The 16,882-nt window shown below is 40.4% G+C and overlaps 1 protein-coding gene across 1 annotated transcript in view; it reads right to left on the bottom strand.

The window, feature by feature from the left end:
* CEP295 (centrosomal protein 295kDa) overlaps window positions 1–16,882 on the bottom strand; it is a 70,263-nt gene that overhangs the window by 36,268 nt on the left and 17,113 nt on the right. Inside the window, exons 7-12 of the mRNA XM_011995011.1 lie at window positions 15,626–15,766; window positions 11,708–11,891; window positions 11,320–11,487; window positions 7,417–7,638; window positions 3,040–3,132; window positions 2,761–2,864 (exon numbers count right to left, since the gene is read on the bottom strand). Coding sequence (XP_011850401.1) covers window positions 2,761–2,864; window positions 3,040–3,132; window positions 7,417–7,638; window positions 11,320–11,487; window positions 11,708–11,891; window positions 15,626–15,766 — 912 coding nt within the window. The remainder of the gene's footprint in view (window positions 1–2,760; window positions 2,865–3,039; window positions 3,133–7,416; window positions 7,639–11,319; window positions 11,488–11,707; window positions 11,892–15,625; window positions 15,767–16,882) is intronic.

The following is a 16,882-nucleotide window of genomic DNA, read 5'->3' as shown; positions in this document are numbered from 1 at the left end:
AAAGAAATTAAATATCAATGCCTCCTAAAATACTTTGATTTCTTAGCCATACTCATTAAGAGCTATAGTTATCTAGAAGCAATGAAAAACATTCTGTGTCTTTTTTGTCAGGCATGGAACAGAAGAAAATGGCAGAAAGATAACACATAAACTCTAATATTATACAAGCACACTCATACTCTAAGTAAGAACGTGTTTGAGTTCATGAGGACAAAACTAGCCTGCCAAATCCAGCACCTTAGTCTCCTCCTATCTGCAATTTAGCTTTTGTGGTTTAATTACTCAAGGTTAATAGCAGCCAGAAAATCTTAAACAGAAAATTCCAGAAATAATTCATGTTTTAAATTATGCACTATTCTAAGTAATGTGATGAAATCTTGTACTGTCCTGCTCTATACTGCTGAAAACATGAATAATCCCTTTGTACAGCATATCCATGCTGTAAACTGGACCAGGCCATTTGTTACTTAGCAGCCATCTTTGTTACAAAAACTTGCCTGTTGCAGCATCACAGTGCTTGTGTTCAAATAACCCTTATTTTACTTTGTAATGGCTCCAAAGCACAAGAGTAGTAATGCTGGCAATTTAGATATGTCAAAGAGAGTCTGCAAAGTGCTTCCTTTTAGCGAAAAGTTGAAAGTTCTCAATAAGGAAAGAAAAAGAATTATAAGCTGATTGTTAAGATCTATGGTAAGAGTAAATCTTCTATCAGTGGAATTATAAAGCAGGAAAAATAAATTCACCTATAGTATATACAGAAATCAAAAATCAATATTATCTGCAGTTTGGTACTATCAAGCATCCACGAGGGGTCTTGGAACATATACCCTGTAGATAAGCAGGGACCACTGTACAGTCCCTGACAGACAGATAAATATTTACTGAATAAGTAAAAAAAGGCATGCACGTTGTTTTATTACATAAAGAACTAGAGATAATGAACAATGATCTTGTTTTCAAAATAAAAAATGTTTTGACCTGATTCTTTGCCTATTCCTAGTTAGGCAACAGTGGCTTAAACTGAGTTCCTAGACAGCTCCTCTTCCTTACTCATAAGAACCCCTGAATTTAGATTGTTTACAGTTCTGTAGTACATCTATGACTGTACTATCCATACAGTGGTTACTAGCTATATGTGACTATTTAAATTTAATTAAAATTAAATAAAACTTAAAATACAGCTCCTCAGTTACACTAACAACATTTTGAGTACTCAACAGCCCATGGGGCTAACAAGTACATACTGGACATAGATATAGAACATTTCCATCATCACAGAAAGTGCTACTGTACAATACTGTTCTAGACTATTGACGAAAAAAATTTTTTTTTTTTTTGAGATAATTTTGTCACCCAGGCTGAATGCAGTGGCACAATCTTGGCTGACTGCAACCTCCGCCTCTTGTGTTCAAGCGATTCTCCTACCTCAGCCTTCTGAGTAGTTGGAATTATAGGTGCGCACCACCAGGCCCAGAGAATTTTTGTAGTTTTAGTAGAGACGGGGTTTCACCATGTTGGCCAGGCTGGCCTCAAACTCCTGACCTCGGGTGATTCACCCACCTAAGCCTCCCAAAGTACTGGGATGACAGGTATGAGCCACTGCGCCCGGCCTGAGAAAGTGTTTATCTGAGAAGAAATATTGGCTCACGGAATTATCATTCCCCAGCTGTATTTCTGAAAAAAACTAACTAGGACTATAAACTGGCTTGCTTAGTAATAATTAGCCTCCTTCAAGGTAAGTTGGGTTAAAAAATATTTTATTAAAAGTAGATGAGACCAAAATTATAAGTTAAGTAGATTTTTCTCTTTTTTTTTTGAGATGGAGTCTCACTCTGTCATCCAGGCTGAAGTGCAGTGGTGTGATCTTGACTCACTGCAACCTCCATCTCCTGAGTTCAAGCAATCCTCCCACCTTAGCCTCCCGGGTAGCTGGGACTACAGATGTGTGTCACCACACCTGGCTGATTTTTGTATTCTTAGTAGAGACATGGTTTCACCATGTTGGCCAGGTTGGTCTCAAACTCCTGGGCTCAAGAGATCTGTCCACCTCAGCCTCCCAAAGTGCTGAGATTTCAGGCATGAGTCACCATGCCTGGCCTAAAGAGGTTAAAGTTTAGCTTGGGCAACACTGCAAGACCTCATCTCTACTAGGAAAAAAAAAAAATTAGCTGGTCATGGTGGCCCATACCTGTAGTCCTAGCTACTCAGGAGGCTGAGGTTAGAGGACTGAATTGAGGTGGTCAAGACTGCAGTGAGCCATGATCATGTCACTGTACTCCAGCCTGGGCGACGGAGCAAAAAAAGGGGGTTGTATATTAAAAGTTTTTCCTCTAAAGTATTATTTTTCAAAAAACTTGTGAGATTACAAAGCCCATCTGAGTGTCTAATATTATGACAAGGACTTGTTAATTCAACAATTATTTATTGTATACTTGCTATGTACAAAGCATTGTATCAGAAACTGTCTAGGATAAACTGAATTTTTTTAAAGAAGATAGTCTCTGCTTTTTAAAAGCTAATAAATTTTATAGGGAAGATCTATACAAATATATAAAATATAAAGCAGACAAAATAAGGGTTGAATGAGCAGTATGAGCAAAGACAACATGCATTTTATCAGCTAAATGTTTGTGTAAGACAATGTCAAAAACATGATATCAAAAGTAGCCAGACATCAAGACAAATTTCATTGGCCAAACAAAATTATATAATAGTACCTAGGGGAAAAAATAAACCTTTAAAAATAACATTTCAAATTACCTGTTTCTGTCTTGCTGACATTCTAATCCTGGCTGCTTCTTCTTGAGGATGAAGTAGGACTGAACTCTGAGCTACAGTTGTGATAGGCAGAGTCTCATTTATTTCTAGGGGAATGCCCCAAACAAAAATTAGTTTCAATAATTTAGAATTTTGACACCACTATAATGCCCTTTCTTAATATATCACATGTAATTTTATTTAAAACAAACAAACAAACAAACAAAAAACACAAGATGCCAGGAGTCTAATTTAATTTGAGGATGTGATAAAAAGAAATACCTTGTTCTTTTCCAGAGTTTGTACCACACGAAAGTGGTTTATCTTCACTGGCAAGTGGTCCAGACTCAATTGTTAGTGTATCACTTTCAACAACTGTAATAGATAATACCACTGTTATTATGAATATATCATCATTGTCAAACTTAAAGCAAAATAATAAAATTCTGGTATTAACAGATTCAATCTAGGGCCATCTGAATGTCTCATCTAGTTAAGATCCAGTCACCTTCCTGATGATCAGATACATTTCTCATTAAACCCAAGCCTAAAAACAACAGGGATGAAAGACTGAAATTGCGAAAACGTGAAGAACTGATTTAAAAGATACGCTGATAAGGTTTCAAACACAGGAGAAAAGCATAAACAGAGTGGAAATAACAAGATATCAAAGTTAAAAAAGAGAAGCTAACAAAATGTCAATGTATCTTTGATATATTTGGATACTAGGTTTTTAAAAAATAATTTGTGAAACCAGAGCAGAGAAGGAAGTTAAAGCAATTTGTTCTGATCATAATTGGGTAGCCAGATACTCTGCATGGAGCTATCCGTTCGTTCACTTATTAATTCATTGGGCACCTACTTATGCGGCAGATGCTAGGGATACCACAGTGAATGAGAAAAGGCCTCAAGGAGGCTTTACAGAGTAGGTGGCAGAACCATCATATAATTATCCCAGAAAAAATTATAAAATTAGAAATTGTGGGCCGGGCACAGTGGCTCACACCTGTAATCCTAGCACTTTGCGAGGCCGAGGTGGGTGGATCACGAGGTCAGGAGATTAAGACCATCCTGGCTAACATGGTGAAACCCCGTCTCTACTAAAAATAGAAAAAATTAGCCGGGCGTGGTGGCGGGCACCTGTAGTCCCAGCTACTCGCCTGTAGTCCCAGCTACTCGGGAGGCTGAGGCAGGAGAATGGCGTAAACCCGGGAGGCGGAGCTTGCAGTGAGATTGTGCCACTGCACTCCAGCCTGGGCGACAGAGCAGATACTCCGTCTCAAAAAAAAAAAAAAAAAAAAAAAATTAGAAATTGTGATAAGTACTATATAAAAAGAGTGAAGGGTTATACAATAGAGTATAATAAATAATAGATTTCTGGGCAAGATGAAATTTCTCTGAGGAAAGGATATTTAAGCAGACACTTGAAAGGTAAGGAAGAACCAGCCAGGTAAACAATGTGAAGATGTATAGGAGATCTTTCCAGACAGACCAAAGGGTATAAAAGGCCCCATGAGGATAAAGAAACAAACCTTGGCCCATTCAAGGAACTGAGAGATTAGTGTGCATGGTTTTAGTAAGGCAAGGGGGGGAATAGAGCAAGATGAGAATGGTGAAAGCCTGCTCATACAGGTCCTTTATATTTTTTGTTTCTTTTGAGACAGAGTCTCATTTTGCCGCCCAGACTGGAAGACAGTGGCGTGATCTGAAGCTCCATCTCCCAGGTTCACACCATTCTCCTGCCTCATGCTCCCGAGTAGCTGGGACTACAGGCGCCTGCCACCACGCCCGGCTCATTTTTTTTTTCTTGTGAGATGGAATCTGGCTCTGTCTCCCAGGCTGGAGTAGTGGCGCGATCTCGGCTCACTGCAAGCTCCGCCTCCCGGGTTCACGCCATTATCCTGCCTCAGCTTCCCGAGTAGCTGGGACTACAGGCGCCCACCACCACCACGCCTGGCTAATTTTTTGTATTTTTAGTGGAGACGGCGTTTCACCGTGTTAGCCAGGATGGTCTCGATATCCTGACCTTGTGATCCGCCTGCCTGGGCCTCCCAAAGTGCTGGGAGTACAGGCATGAGCCATCGCGCCTGGCCAGGCCCTTTTATCAAAAGAACTTGGTCATGGATTGACTATGAGAGTCCCCTTTTTTGGATTTCAACACCATATTCTCTCCTACTTCTCTGGCCACTCCTTTTACTGACTTTGCTATCTGCTCTTTCTCTAGCCATCTTCTAGATGTTGGAATCCCTCAGATGGTCTTACAAGCCCTCTTTTCACTAAATTATTTCCCCTCCAAGAGGTTTTCTATGCCTATGGCTTTAAATATCATATGTATGTCTAGATTCCAAATTTACCTCTCTTGCTTTAAATTATTCGATTAATTCAACAAATGTTAACTGAGCACCTATTTTGTACAAGGCAGCAGTCCAGACTCTGGGGACATAGCAATGTACAAAATCAAAGTTCCTATCCTTATGGATGGGTGGGGTAGGCATTAAGACAATAAGCAAAATAAGCACCAAAGTCACTTTACTGGGCCTATCAGATATTGATAAGAGCTATGGGGGGAAAGCAGGGTAAACGGGATAGGAAGTGAAAGGTGTGGAGGTTGGGGTAGAGGTGGGGAGTAGTAGAAGTGTGCCATTTTATATAGTCAGAAAAGGCCTTATTGAGAAAGGGATAGTTGAGTAAACATGTGAAGGAAGTGAGGGAGTGAGTCAAGGAAATACCGGAGAAAAAGAGAAGTCTAGTCAAAAAGACTAGCAATTGCTAAGACCACGAGTCCTATGTTTGCTGTTTGAGAAACAGCGAGCAAGCTGGCATCTACAGTGTAGAAGATGGGGAGGGAGGTATGGCAGGCAAATGAAGTCAGAGAGGTAGTGGGTATGGGAGTAGTGGTGGTGGGGGTGTATGTATGCAGGTCATATAAGGCTTTGAAACCACTATAAACTCTCTGGTTTTTACTGAGTGAAACTGACAGTTACTGGAGGGCTTCATCCAAAGAAATGACATGAGATTACTTGCTTTTAAGAGGACCACTGTGTTAAGAGACGATAATAGGGAGGTGCAAAGGCTGACAATAGCAGGCTACTACAAGAATCTACCCTAGAAAATGAACATGGCTTAAACTAGGATGTAGGTGGAAAAAAAAGGTTGGACTATGGATATATTTTGAGGGTAGGGCCAACTGGATCAGCTAATGGTTTGGACATAAGATATGAAAAGAGGGAACCAGAATGATTATAAGGTTTTTGGCTTGAGCAAGGGAATTAACATATTGCCAGATACTGAAATGTGGAATACTGTAGGAAAAGCAGGTGTGTGGTGGGAGGGGATATCAACAGGTCACTTCTGAACAAATTTAAGATATTACTAGATATACGAGAGAAGGAAACAGTTAAATAAGTAGGCGAGTTCAAACAGGAAGCCAAAAATAGAAATGCACACTTGGGAGATATCAGCATATAGATGATAATGTAAAGTGTGACATTTGAGATCAACTAGGGAGTTTTGATATAAAGAGAAGGGACTTGAGGAATGAGCTCTAGACTAAGCATATCCACATGGAGATGTGGATAAACAGCAAAGAAAATGCAACAGAAAATAGTAAAGTAGGAAAACCAAGGGAAGGTACTGTCAAGGGGCCAAGGGAAGAAAATACTTCATGGCTTCCTGTGGGACGCAGGATAAAATCCAAAACCCAAATATAGACCACAAGTCACTTTTCTCAAAAGCACAGAAGCAAAACATTTCTATACAAATCCAATCGCATTTTAAAAATAATCGCAATCATGGAGATACTTGAATTATATGTGAACAGATACTTTATAACTTCTGGAAGTACAGTTAATAGCCTGTTTTTCCTATCAGAAAATTATTTAAAATTAGCAAATAAGAAACTAAGTATCTGGTGGGAATACAACATGCTCAAAAGCCATTAACATGTTCATATATCCTTTGATCAGGGGTTATTCCTTAAAGAGTCCTTCCTAAGGAAGGAAATAAAGATGTGGGCAAAGACTTCACTAAAAGGATGCCCGCTGTAGCACAAAAATGCCAAGAAAAATCAGAAAACAGCCTGAACATCTCAATAAGGAACTGGTTAATTTTGATTCATCGATCAGATTGGAATGAATATATGTAAATAACAATACTAGATTAAAAGTGGTCTGAAAGAAGATTAAGGGTTTTATTTTTTTTTATTTTTTATTTTTTATTTTTTTTTGAGACGGAGTCTCGCGCTGTTGCCTGGGCTGGAGTGCAGTGGCCGGATCTCGGCTCACTGCAAGCTCCGCCTCCCGGGTTTGCGCCATTCTCCTGCCTCAGCCTCCCGAGTAGCTGGGACTACAGGCGCCCGCCACCTCGCCCGGCTAGTTTTTTGTAGTTTTTAGTAGAGACGGGGTTTCACTGTGTTAGCCAAGATGGTCTCTATCTCCTGACCTCATGATCCGCCCGTCTCGGCCTCCCAAAGTGCTAGGATTACAGGCTTGAGCCACCGCGCCCGGCCTAGATTAAGGGTTTTATAATATTTCTTTGTTGCTTTTAATTAGCAGGATTATGTTTTGTTCCTTTTAACTGCTATTTGATTTTTCAGAAATGAACCTACTTTTGAACAACTTAAAAGGGTTTATATAAAATGAGACTCTTAGAGAGAAATACCTTGTTCCTGCCCAGAGGATAATGTTCTCTCTTCACTGGCAATTGTTCCTGACTCAACCGTTGGTGCTTTACTCTCAATTTCACTAACAGTCGTAATCATTTCACTTTCATCCTCAGACATGGATTTAATTGTCCAGAGAGATTTTTGGCTTCGGATCTTATTTAATAATTTTTTAAAAAGAACTTTTGAAGGAATCTGTTGGGTCTTCATTACCAAGGGAACTAAAAGAAAGAAAAAAGGGAAAAAACTTATTTAGCATCTATTGTATTACCAGACAAATTGTTCCATCTTATATTTGGTCACTGCTATAACCACTAGTTAAAAGCACAATTTTATTTTCCTCGATATTTACAATTTAACAGTGTACATGACAATGCTATTTGATGCCAATCATTATAACCAGAAATAATTTTTCAAATGAAAATAGTAAAAGTGCCAAAATTCAGGTATTTTCCAGAAACACGTATGCAACACAAATTTCAAGCCTAAAAAACTTAACAGGAAGATGTTTATTTTGCTCGTTAAATAACTGAATAACTTCTAATTAATTTGCGGGTAAGATTAATATTGAAAATATATGCTGTGAGGTTCTATAGTCTACACTAGAAAACAGTCCCAAATATGGTTCTGTGCTTCTTAGTGAGCTACAGAGGAAAACATCATAGCTATGAAAGCAAATCAACTGCTCCCAAATTATTCTTGGCACTATCTGGGAAAAATGTCCCCCACCCATCTTCATACAGAGATCCCTTCAGTTAAAAACAAAAACAAAAACAAAAAAACAACACAAGTATTTCTTCAAACATTTTCCCATGCAGGCTGATAGTTTAATGCCAAAACTCAGTATAATACGAACAGTTCTCTAAGAGGACAAAAGTGTGATGCAAGTATATATTTCTCTGGCTTAGTTAAGGAATAAAATTTAAGAATACCTTGAAGAGGTTGAAAATGGGCAGATTGTAGTTTTGTCTAACTTACACTAAAAAAAAAAAATCCAGGCCGGACGCGGTGGCTCACGCCTGTAATCCCAGCACTTTGGGAGGCCGAGACGGGTGGATCATGAGGTCAGGAGATGGAGACTATCTTGGCTAACCTGGTGAAACCTCGTCTCTACTAAAAATACAAAAAAATTAGCCGGGCGTAGTGGCGGGCGCCTGTAGTCCCAGCTACTCGGGAGGCTGAGGCAGCAGAATGGCCTGAACCCGGGAGGCGGAGCTTGCAGTGAGCCGAGATCGTGCCACCACACTCCAGCCTGGGCGACTGAGCAAGACTCCGTCTCAAAAAAAAAAGAAAAAAAAAAAATCCAATTGAGTTATAATTTACAAAGAACAAGGTGCACAAAACCTAAGTGGATAGCTTAATGAATTTTACATGTCGATGTAACACCTTTCAGATTATGTGTAACATTACCAGGACTAAGGTTCCTTCATGTCCCTTCCCAGTCAATACCCCCCTAAAAACAGCCATGACTTTAACCCCAAGATCACAGATTAGTTTTGCCTTTTTTTTTAAAACCTTCATATAAACATGGAATCATATATTTAGGTGTTATTTTCTGCCTGGCTTCTTTCATTTACCATTACTCCACATCCCACTCGTTTTTAAGAAGTAAATTCATTGCTCATATTTAAAAGTAAGGATTTTTAAAAACAATGAGATTCCTAACTTCAAACAAACAGCTTGGCAACACCAAGTCAATAAGACCAAATAAGATCAGCAGGAGCTAAAGTGTAACTGTCCCTTTAGATTAGGCAAGACTTCCATTGTGACAAACTAGATATTGAATGATACTCCCAATGGAAATAACTGAAAAAGTTGCATAAAAGAGTAAAAACATCTTCTTTTTTAGATGGAGTTTCACTCTTGTTGCCCAGGCTGGAATGCAGTGGTGCGATCTCGGCTCACTGCAGCCTCTGTCTCCCAGGTTCAAGCGATTCTCCTGCCTCAGCCTCCTGTGTAGCTGGGATTACAGGTGAGTGCCACTACACCCAGCTAACTTTTGTATTTTTGGTAGAGACAGGGTTTCACCATGTTGGCCATGTGGTCTTGAACACCTGAACTCAAATGATCCTCCCACCTCGGCCTCCCAAAGTGCTGGGATTACAGGTGTGAGTCACTGCGCATGGCCGTAAGAATATCTTTTTAAAGACACTGCTGGCTGGGTGCAGTGGCTCACATCTGTAATCCCAGCACTTTGGGAAGCAGAGGCGGGCAGATCATGAGGTCAGGAGTTCGACACTAGCCTGGGCCAACATAATGAAACCCCGTCTCTGCTAAAAATACAAAAATTAGCCAGGCATGGTGATGTGTGGCTGTAGTCCCAGCTACTCGGGAGGCTGAGACAGGAGAATCGCTTGAACCCGGGAGGTGGAGGTTGTGGTGAGCCAAGATCGTGCCATTGCACTCCAGCCTGGGGCAACAGAGCAAGACTGTCTCAAAACAAACAAACAAAAGACACTGCTGACCTAGCATGAAAAGAAAAGGTTCTGCAGCGGACAGAAATGAAATTTAAGTGGAAAGCTTGGAGGGAAGGCAAGTCAGTCCTGAAAACCATCTTCTGCCAAACTTACGCCAAAGTCAAAACACAGTAACCTTAAGCCACTGCTGCTTTTTTTCCCCCCAGTTGCTGGTAGTAACCTTAGGCTTCTGTTTGGACAACAATGTAGGCATAGGAGACGTGAATAAGGCCTAGAGCCCTTACTTGAGGAGTCTAATGGGAGGCCTACATTAAGTTGGAATCCCAAAAGGCTATGTTCAGGGTATAGGGCGAAGACGATAAGAAACCCTGAGTGGTTTTAAACAAAGGCAATACCACTAGATATGGGGCAAAAATAGCTTAAATCCGTGAAGAGGACTTGGTCTTTAAGGAGACATGCAGGTAAAAGGAAAGTGTTAAAGGTAACTCCCAGTGGTCTGGCTTGGGTAACTACAGACTGTGATACCATTCACTAAGATAGAAAAGATAGGTAGAGACTGTTTCAGTAGGCAAGAGAAGATCATAAATTTATTGCTCGACATGGAGTTTTAACTATGGGACGGTCAAGTAAAAAAGTTCAGAATGTTGGAGATAGAGATGTTTGAGAGATCAAAATTTGTGCTATCCATCATTACACACAAAGTACCTAGAAATAACTGAATACCAGTAGGATCTCTGATGATCTGACAAGTCTGTGCTGACCTTTGTTGTGCTGAATCTCTACTCACTCAAATAGGGATGGCACCAGATTCAAGAGGCCAAATAAGAGATCCAGAGCTAGTCAATGAGATACGGGGTTTCACTGAGGGCATACATACAAGGGGGAGTCCAGTGGCAGCAGGCTGGACAGAAGAACTGCAACTGCTTGCAAAAAGCATGCCGTTTAAATAGCACTGTCACTTAGTACCCTTTTCCTAATGACCTCCACCTGACGACTTTCATTCAACCCAAAACTTGATACCTTGATCCTCTGTGTGGCTCATGTTCCATAGGATGGGACAGGGGCTCAGGTATTCCTCATAGACAAGAAAGAATCTCCAGGTTGGCTATTCCCAGATTCCCTAGCTTAGAACACACATTCAGGTGTGTATGCCACATAGGGTCATTCTCAGGATATGCTGAAGTTATTGCTATCAGGTATGTTTACCATACCATCTTTCAAATGAATTCAGAATTGAGCACCTAACTCAAATAACCTGAAAATCTTCAGATCATCTGTACGTCTGAATAAACTTTCCTCCTACACATATGAAAAAGGATCATCAGTGATGGATATATAAAAACATTGTTTCCTTTAGCTACCGATCCCATCAGTATTACTCATTGCTTGCACTTAAATCATACCAGATTTTCCTAACTGCTGGCTAATGGTTAGCATTTCTTTTCCTGTGAAATATTGTAATATTTAGCTCAGAAGGGTTTTTACCATCTGTTTCACTAGAACATATTATTTCAGCTTCTGTCACTGGAAGGTCTTCAGCTGCACCCAAATTTTCTTGTTCCATTGAAAGGTTCAGCTCTTCATCTTGAATCTGATCAGTCACAGTGGGCAAGGGCTCTGGTTCAAGGTGCAGAATCAGATTCCCTTTCACCTCTTAAAAAAGAAAAATAGAGACATGTTTCCATTCCAAAATGATTAAAAATAACTGGATCACAAAATTGCAAAGGTCACAGTAATGTCTCAATCTAAACTATGGGGGGCCTCCTTCAAATTGAGAACTCATTTCAAGATAAAAACTGCTTTATCATTACAAACATATTTTCCCACCAAAACGTTAAAACCACTACTGAAAGCCCTACTGAAAATATCTTACTCCTGTCTGCATTGTACATATCTTCAAAGGCAAATTCCAATTCTCTCTGCCAGTCTTCTTTCATTTCACTGCGTTTGTATGGAAGTTCAACTAGTTGTGGTGGCATTTGTGCTACAGTCTGTCTCCTACGTGCCAGGTCCTCTTGCTGTAGCTGTTTGAGTTCTTTCATTAGTTTCTCCTGATTCTTCAAGAATAAAGAGAATTAACAAAAACTGAGTCACAAACTTTGTATGGTAATATTAACAGTGTTGCAGGTAGGGGAAATGAGGATCAGGGTCTAAGCTTCTCTCCTCTCCTCTATTATTTGTTCAGCCAACAGACAGACATTTACTCATTCAACAATTATTTGTTGAATACCAGATACCACATTAAGTGCTAGGGACACAATCTCAACCCTACCCTAGTTCCCTAGTAGTAAGACCAACAAACAAGTAGTATTATGTTATAAGTACTCTGAAAAAGTGGTACTGGTTAGGCCATTAGCTGCAAAAAGTGTCTGCCAGCTACAGTTTTCCATTCTGAGGAAAGTCATGAAGTTAATTTCTATATAAGTTACCATGGCTCTCGTGATGTATTTTGTTCCAGTTCTCCATATACCTATCTGAGGTAAGCACCAAGACCCAGAGTTGACTGTGGCTTAACATAGAATATTTCTTGTTACCTCACATTCTTATGAATTTCCATTATTAAAGGAGATCTGAATATATTTCTTTAAGCTTAAAGAGTATGGCTAATATGAAAGTTTAATCAGTGTTTTAGTGAGGTTATCTAATGGAATTTTGGTGGTAGAAGGAAGGAGAACAAGGCAAGAATTCTCATTTCTTGCGATAAGGATTTAGCCAGACAAAAGTGGGTGAAAGACAATGAGTCCATGTAAGAAAAAACTGTAGCAAAACAGTATGGAGACGAAGGCATGGGATATTCAGAAAACAGTACACTGTTCACTATAGCTAGGGTATGTAAGGCAAGGATGATTAGGGAAAGAAGATAAAACTGGAGAAGCAGGTAGAAGTCAAATATTAGTTAATATAGACACTAGAAGGAAATAAGGTCCCAGGCCACAATACAGTATGCAGCAAAAAGGTTCAGATAGGAAAAATGAAATCCTCTATTAGCAGTGAGATTGCATGGTTTTTAAACAACCTTCTTATATAAGGAACATTAAGTCTACTATAACATAGAGAAATCCTGCATTCAAAAAGTGGTAATGGGCCGGGTACAGTGCCTCATGCCTGTAATCCCAGCACTCTGGGAGGCCGAGGCAGGCAGATCACCTGAGGTCAGGAGTTTGATAACAGCCTGGCCAATATGGCGAAATCCCGTCTCTACTAAAAATACAAAAATTAGCCAGGCGTGATGGCACGTGCCTTAAATACCAGCTACTTGGGAGACTGGGGCGGGAGAATCGCTTGAACCTGTGAGGCAGAGGTTGCAGTGGGCCGAGATTGTGTCACTGAACTCCACTCTGGGCAACAGAGTGAGACTCTTTATTAAAAAATAAATAAAAATAAATTAAAAAGTGATAACATATATACATTACTTATTCTTTTCTAAAGTTTTAACTATTTTGTCTTTTGAGGATGAATTTTTTTGCCATGCCCTGAAAAAGAATAAAATTATAAATGAACTTATTTCATTTGTACTAAGATTCTAATTATCTAAAGTTATTTCAGTAAGTATACTATTTTAGCTCACTGCAAGCTAGCATATTTTTTTTTTGGATTATTTATAACAATGACCCCTACCACTAACATTTACTGAGCTTATAAAATTCCAGGTACATTTCTAAAGGCTTTACTAAACTCATTTAATCCTCACAAAACAGATGATCAGGAGAGGTGTGGCAGGGGAGGTTAAAAAACAAAAAACAAAAAAAATCCAGCCAGGCTTGGTGGTCCACACCTGTAATCCCAGCACTTTGGGAGGCCAAGGCAGGCATATCATTTGAGGTCAGGAGTTCCAGCCTGACCAACATGGTGAAACCTTATCTCTACTAAAAATACAAAAAAATTGGCCGGGCACAGTGGCTCATGCCTGTAATCCCAGCAATTTGGGAGGCTGGGGAGGCGGATCATGAGGTCAGGAGATAGAGACCATCCCTGGCTAAGATGGTGAAACTCCATCTCTACTAAAAATCCAAAAATAAGTCAAGTGTGGTGGCATGTGCCTGTAGTCCCAGCTACTCGGGAGGCCAAGGCAGGAGAATCGCTTGACCCCGGGGAGGTGGAGGTTGCAGTGAGCCAAGATCATACCACCGCACTCCAGCCTGGGAGGCAGAGCAAGACTCTGTCTCAAAAAAAAAATTAGCTGTGTGTGGTGTCGCGTGCCTGTAGTCCCAGCTACTTAGGAGGCTGAGGCGGGAGAATTGCTAGAATCTGCAAGGAGGAGGTTGCAGTGAGCCAAGATCCCGCCACTGCACTCCAGCCTGGGTGACAGAGTGAGACTCCATCTAAAAAAAAACACATGAAACAGAACTCAGAGAGTTTAACTAATCTGCCTGAGATCAAACAGCTGACTGGTGAAGGAGAGAGATAAATCCTGGCAGAATGACTGTGGAGCCCACTTGCTTAACTACTAAACACTACTGCTTTTATGGAAGAATCTGTTCAATTTATGACTGCTTTTTGTGTCTGTTTTACTATAGGTTTAAACCTTAGATGGGGAGAATTACTGATAATAATTCAGACATTCAGTTATTTTGATCATAATTCACTCCTAGTTTATAAAAGCTAAAAATTTAAGGGAGAAGCTCATGATTTAGTTCAAACTATAAAAATAAACTTTCATAAGAAAATTTAATTTCCAAAGCATTTTTAAGAAGTACTTAAAAACTTACTCCTAAGATGGGTATTTAAAACATCCAAATGCATTAGTCAAATTCAGAAAATAAAATCAGACTTCTAATAAGATGAATCATTTTTATGCAATCTTCCCACCTCAGCCTTCTCGGGAAATGAGGTGCCAGGCTACAATACAGTCCCAAATTGGGACTGACTGTATTGACTCTGTAGTCCCAGGTCACCATGCCTGGCTAATTTTTGGATTTTTGGTAAAGACAGGGTTTCGCCTTGTTGCCCAGCCTGGTCTTGAACTCCTAGGCTCAAGCGCTTTCGCCTCCCAAAATGTTGGGATGACAGGCATGAGCTACCTTGACTGGACTTGACAGTCACTTCTTAAATTTTTTTTGAGACAGGGTCTCACTCTGTGGCCCAGGCTGGCGTCCAGTGGTGTGGTGTGATCTCAGCTCAAAGCAATCTCCTTGTCCCGGGCTCAGGTGATCCTCCCCCCACCTTGGCCTCCCGAGTAGCTGGGACCACAGCCGCACACCACCACGCCTGGCTTATTTTTCTGTTTTAAGTAGAGACGGGGTTTCTCCATGTTGCCCAAGCTGGTCTTAAACTTCTGGGCCTACACGATCTGCCTGGCTTGACATCCCATAGTGCTGAGATTACAGGCATGAGCTACCATGCGTGGCCTATGGTCACTTTTTAAAAGCTGCGGTAGCAAGGATCATGACTTTATTTTTGAAACAACATTCTACAAAACCAGAAAGTGCCTTGCTCAATGCATATTTAATGAACTGAATCCTCAAATTTATAGAGCACATATGCTACTTAAATAATTAAATTAGGAAAGTGATTTTTTTCCCAGGTTGTTTTTGGACATATTGAAATATTAAACTTTTAATAAATTCATTAGTAAAATTTTTAGAACAGCAATACACTGGGAGAATAGCTTAACCCAATCAGAACTTGAAATGGGAGGGCAAAGAAAGTTGGGAAACTTGAAATTATATGAATCAGAGACTATATTGAACACCCACCCTTCCCACCTTTCTTTGAGCTCATTCACTAATCAGTCCTGCAATGCTATTAGTAAGTCCATCAGTAATGGTCACGGGTAGAATTTAAGTCTTACTTGAGCCAAATGGATCTTCTTCATCGCTTGGAATCCCCGTACATGTGCCTTTTCAAACCGTTCCATTCTCTCTTGTGCTGCCTGTTTTTGTAGCTCTTCCAATCGTTTAGCTTCCTCTTCAGCAGCCAAATGAGCATCTGGCTAGCAGTCATTAAAAAATTTTAGGCAAAAGTTTTAAAGTGTGAGACAAGCAATAACTAAAAAACAAAACAACCTTGAAATCATGTTTTCTACATATATAAAATTAAATATAAGAAGAGTTATATTTTAAAATGCCCACAATTATCAACGGCATGTATCTATGAAAGTGATCAAATTGTTAGTATAAAGTTTTATGAGTTACTCATTTTAAACCAGATTAGGTTATACTCCTCCAAACATATTTCTCCATCACTTTGTAAGAAAAGAAATCTCTTGCTGGCCGTGGTGGCTCATGCCTGTGATTCCAGCACTTTGGGAGGCTGAGGTGGGCGGATCACCTGAGGTCAGACTGTCCAACACGGTGAAACTCTGTCTCTACTAAAAACAGAAAAATTAGCCAGGCATGGTGGTTGGGCACCTATAATCCCAGCTACTCAGGAGGCTGAGGCAGGAGAATTGCTTGAGCTGGAGAGACAGAGGTTGCAGTAAGCTAAGATTGTACCACTGCACTCCAGCCTGGGCGACAGGACAAGACTCCGTCTCAAACATAAAAAAAAAGGAAACCTCAGGCCGGGCTTGGTGGCTCAAGCCTGTAATCCCAGAACTTTGGGAGGCCGAGACGGGTGGATCACGAGGTCAGGAGATTGAGACCATCCTGGCTAACACGGTGAAACCCCGTCTCTACTAAAAACTACAAAAAACTAGCCGGGCGAGGTGGCGGGCGCCTGTAGTCCCAGCTACTCAGGAGGCTGAGGTGGGAGAATGGCGTGAACCCGGGAGGCGGAGCTTGCAGTGAGCTGAGATCCGGACACTGCACTCCAGCCTGGGCGACAGAGCGAGACTCCGTCTCAAAAAATAAAAAAAAATAAAAAAAAAAAAAAAAAAAAAAGGAAACCTCATTAAAATGACAGTATTGAAAGGTAAATACCCATAAATCTCATTAACATAAATAATACAAAAAGAGAAAGGGGCACAGAGTCTGGATTTACTTTTTTCTTTTTTTTTTTAAAGAGATGAGGTCTTGCTATGTTCACCAGGCTGGTCTCAAGCAATCCTCCCATCTCGGCCTCCAAAAGTGCTGAGATTACAGGAGTAAGCTACCACATCCAGCCTGGA

The sequence above is a fragment of the Mandrillus leucophaeus genome, unplaced genomic scaffold (genome assembly GCF_000951045.1).
Source record: "Mandrillus leucophaeus isolate KB7577 unplaced genomic scaffold, Mleu.le_1.0 Scaffold465, whole genome shotgun sequence".
NCBI classification, from domain to species: Eukaryota; Metazoa; Chordata; class Mammalia; order Primates; family Cercopithecidae; genus Mandrillus; species Mandrillus leucophaeus.
The sequence above is the reverse complement of the archived record's forward strand: the minus strand, read 5'-3'. Positions and strand labels throughout refer to the sequence as shown.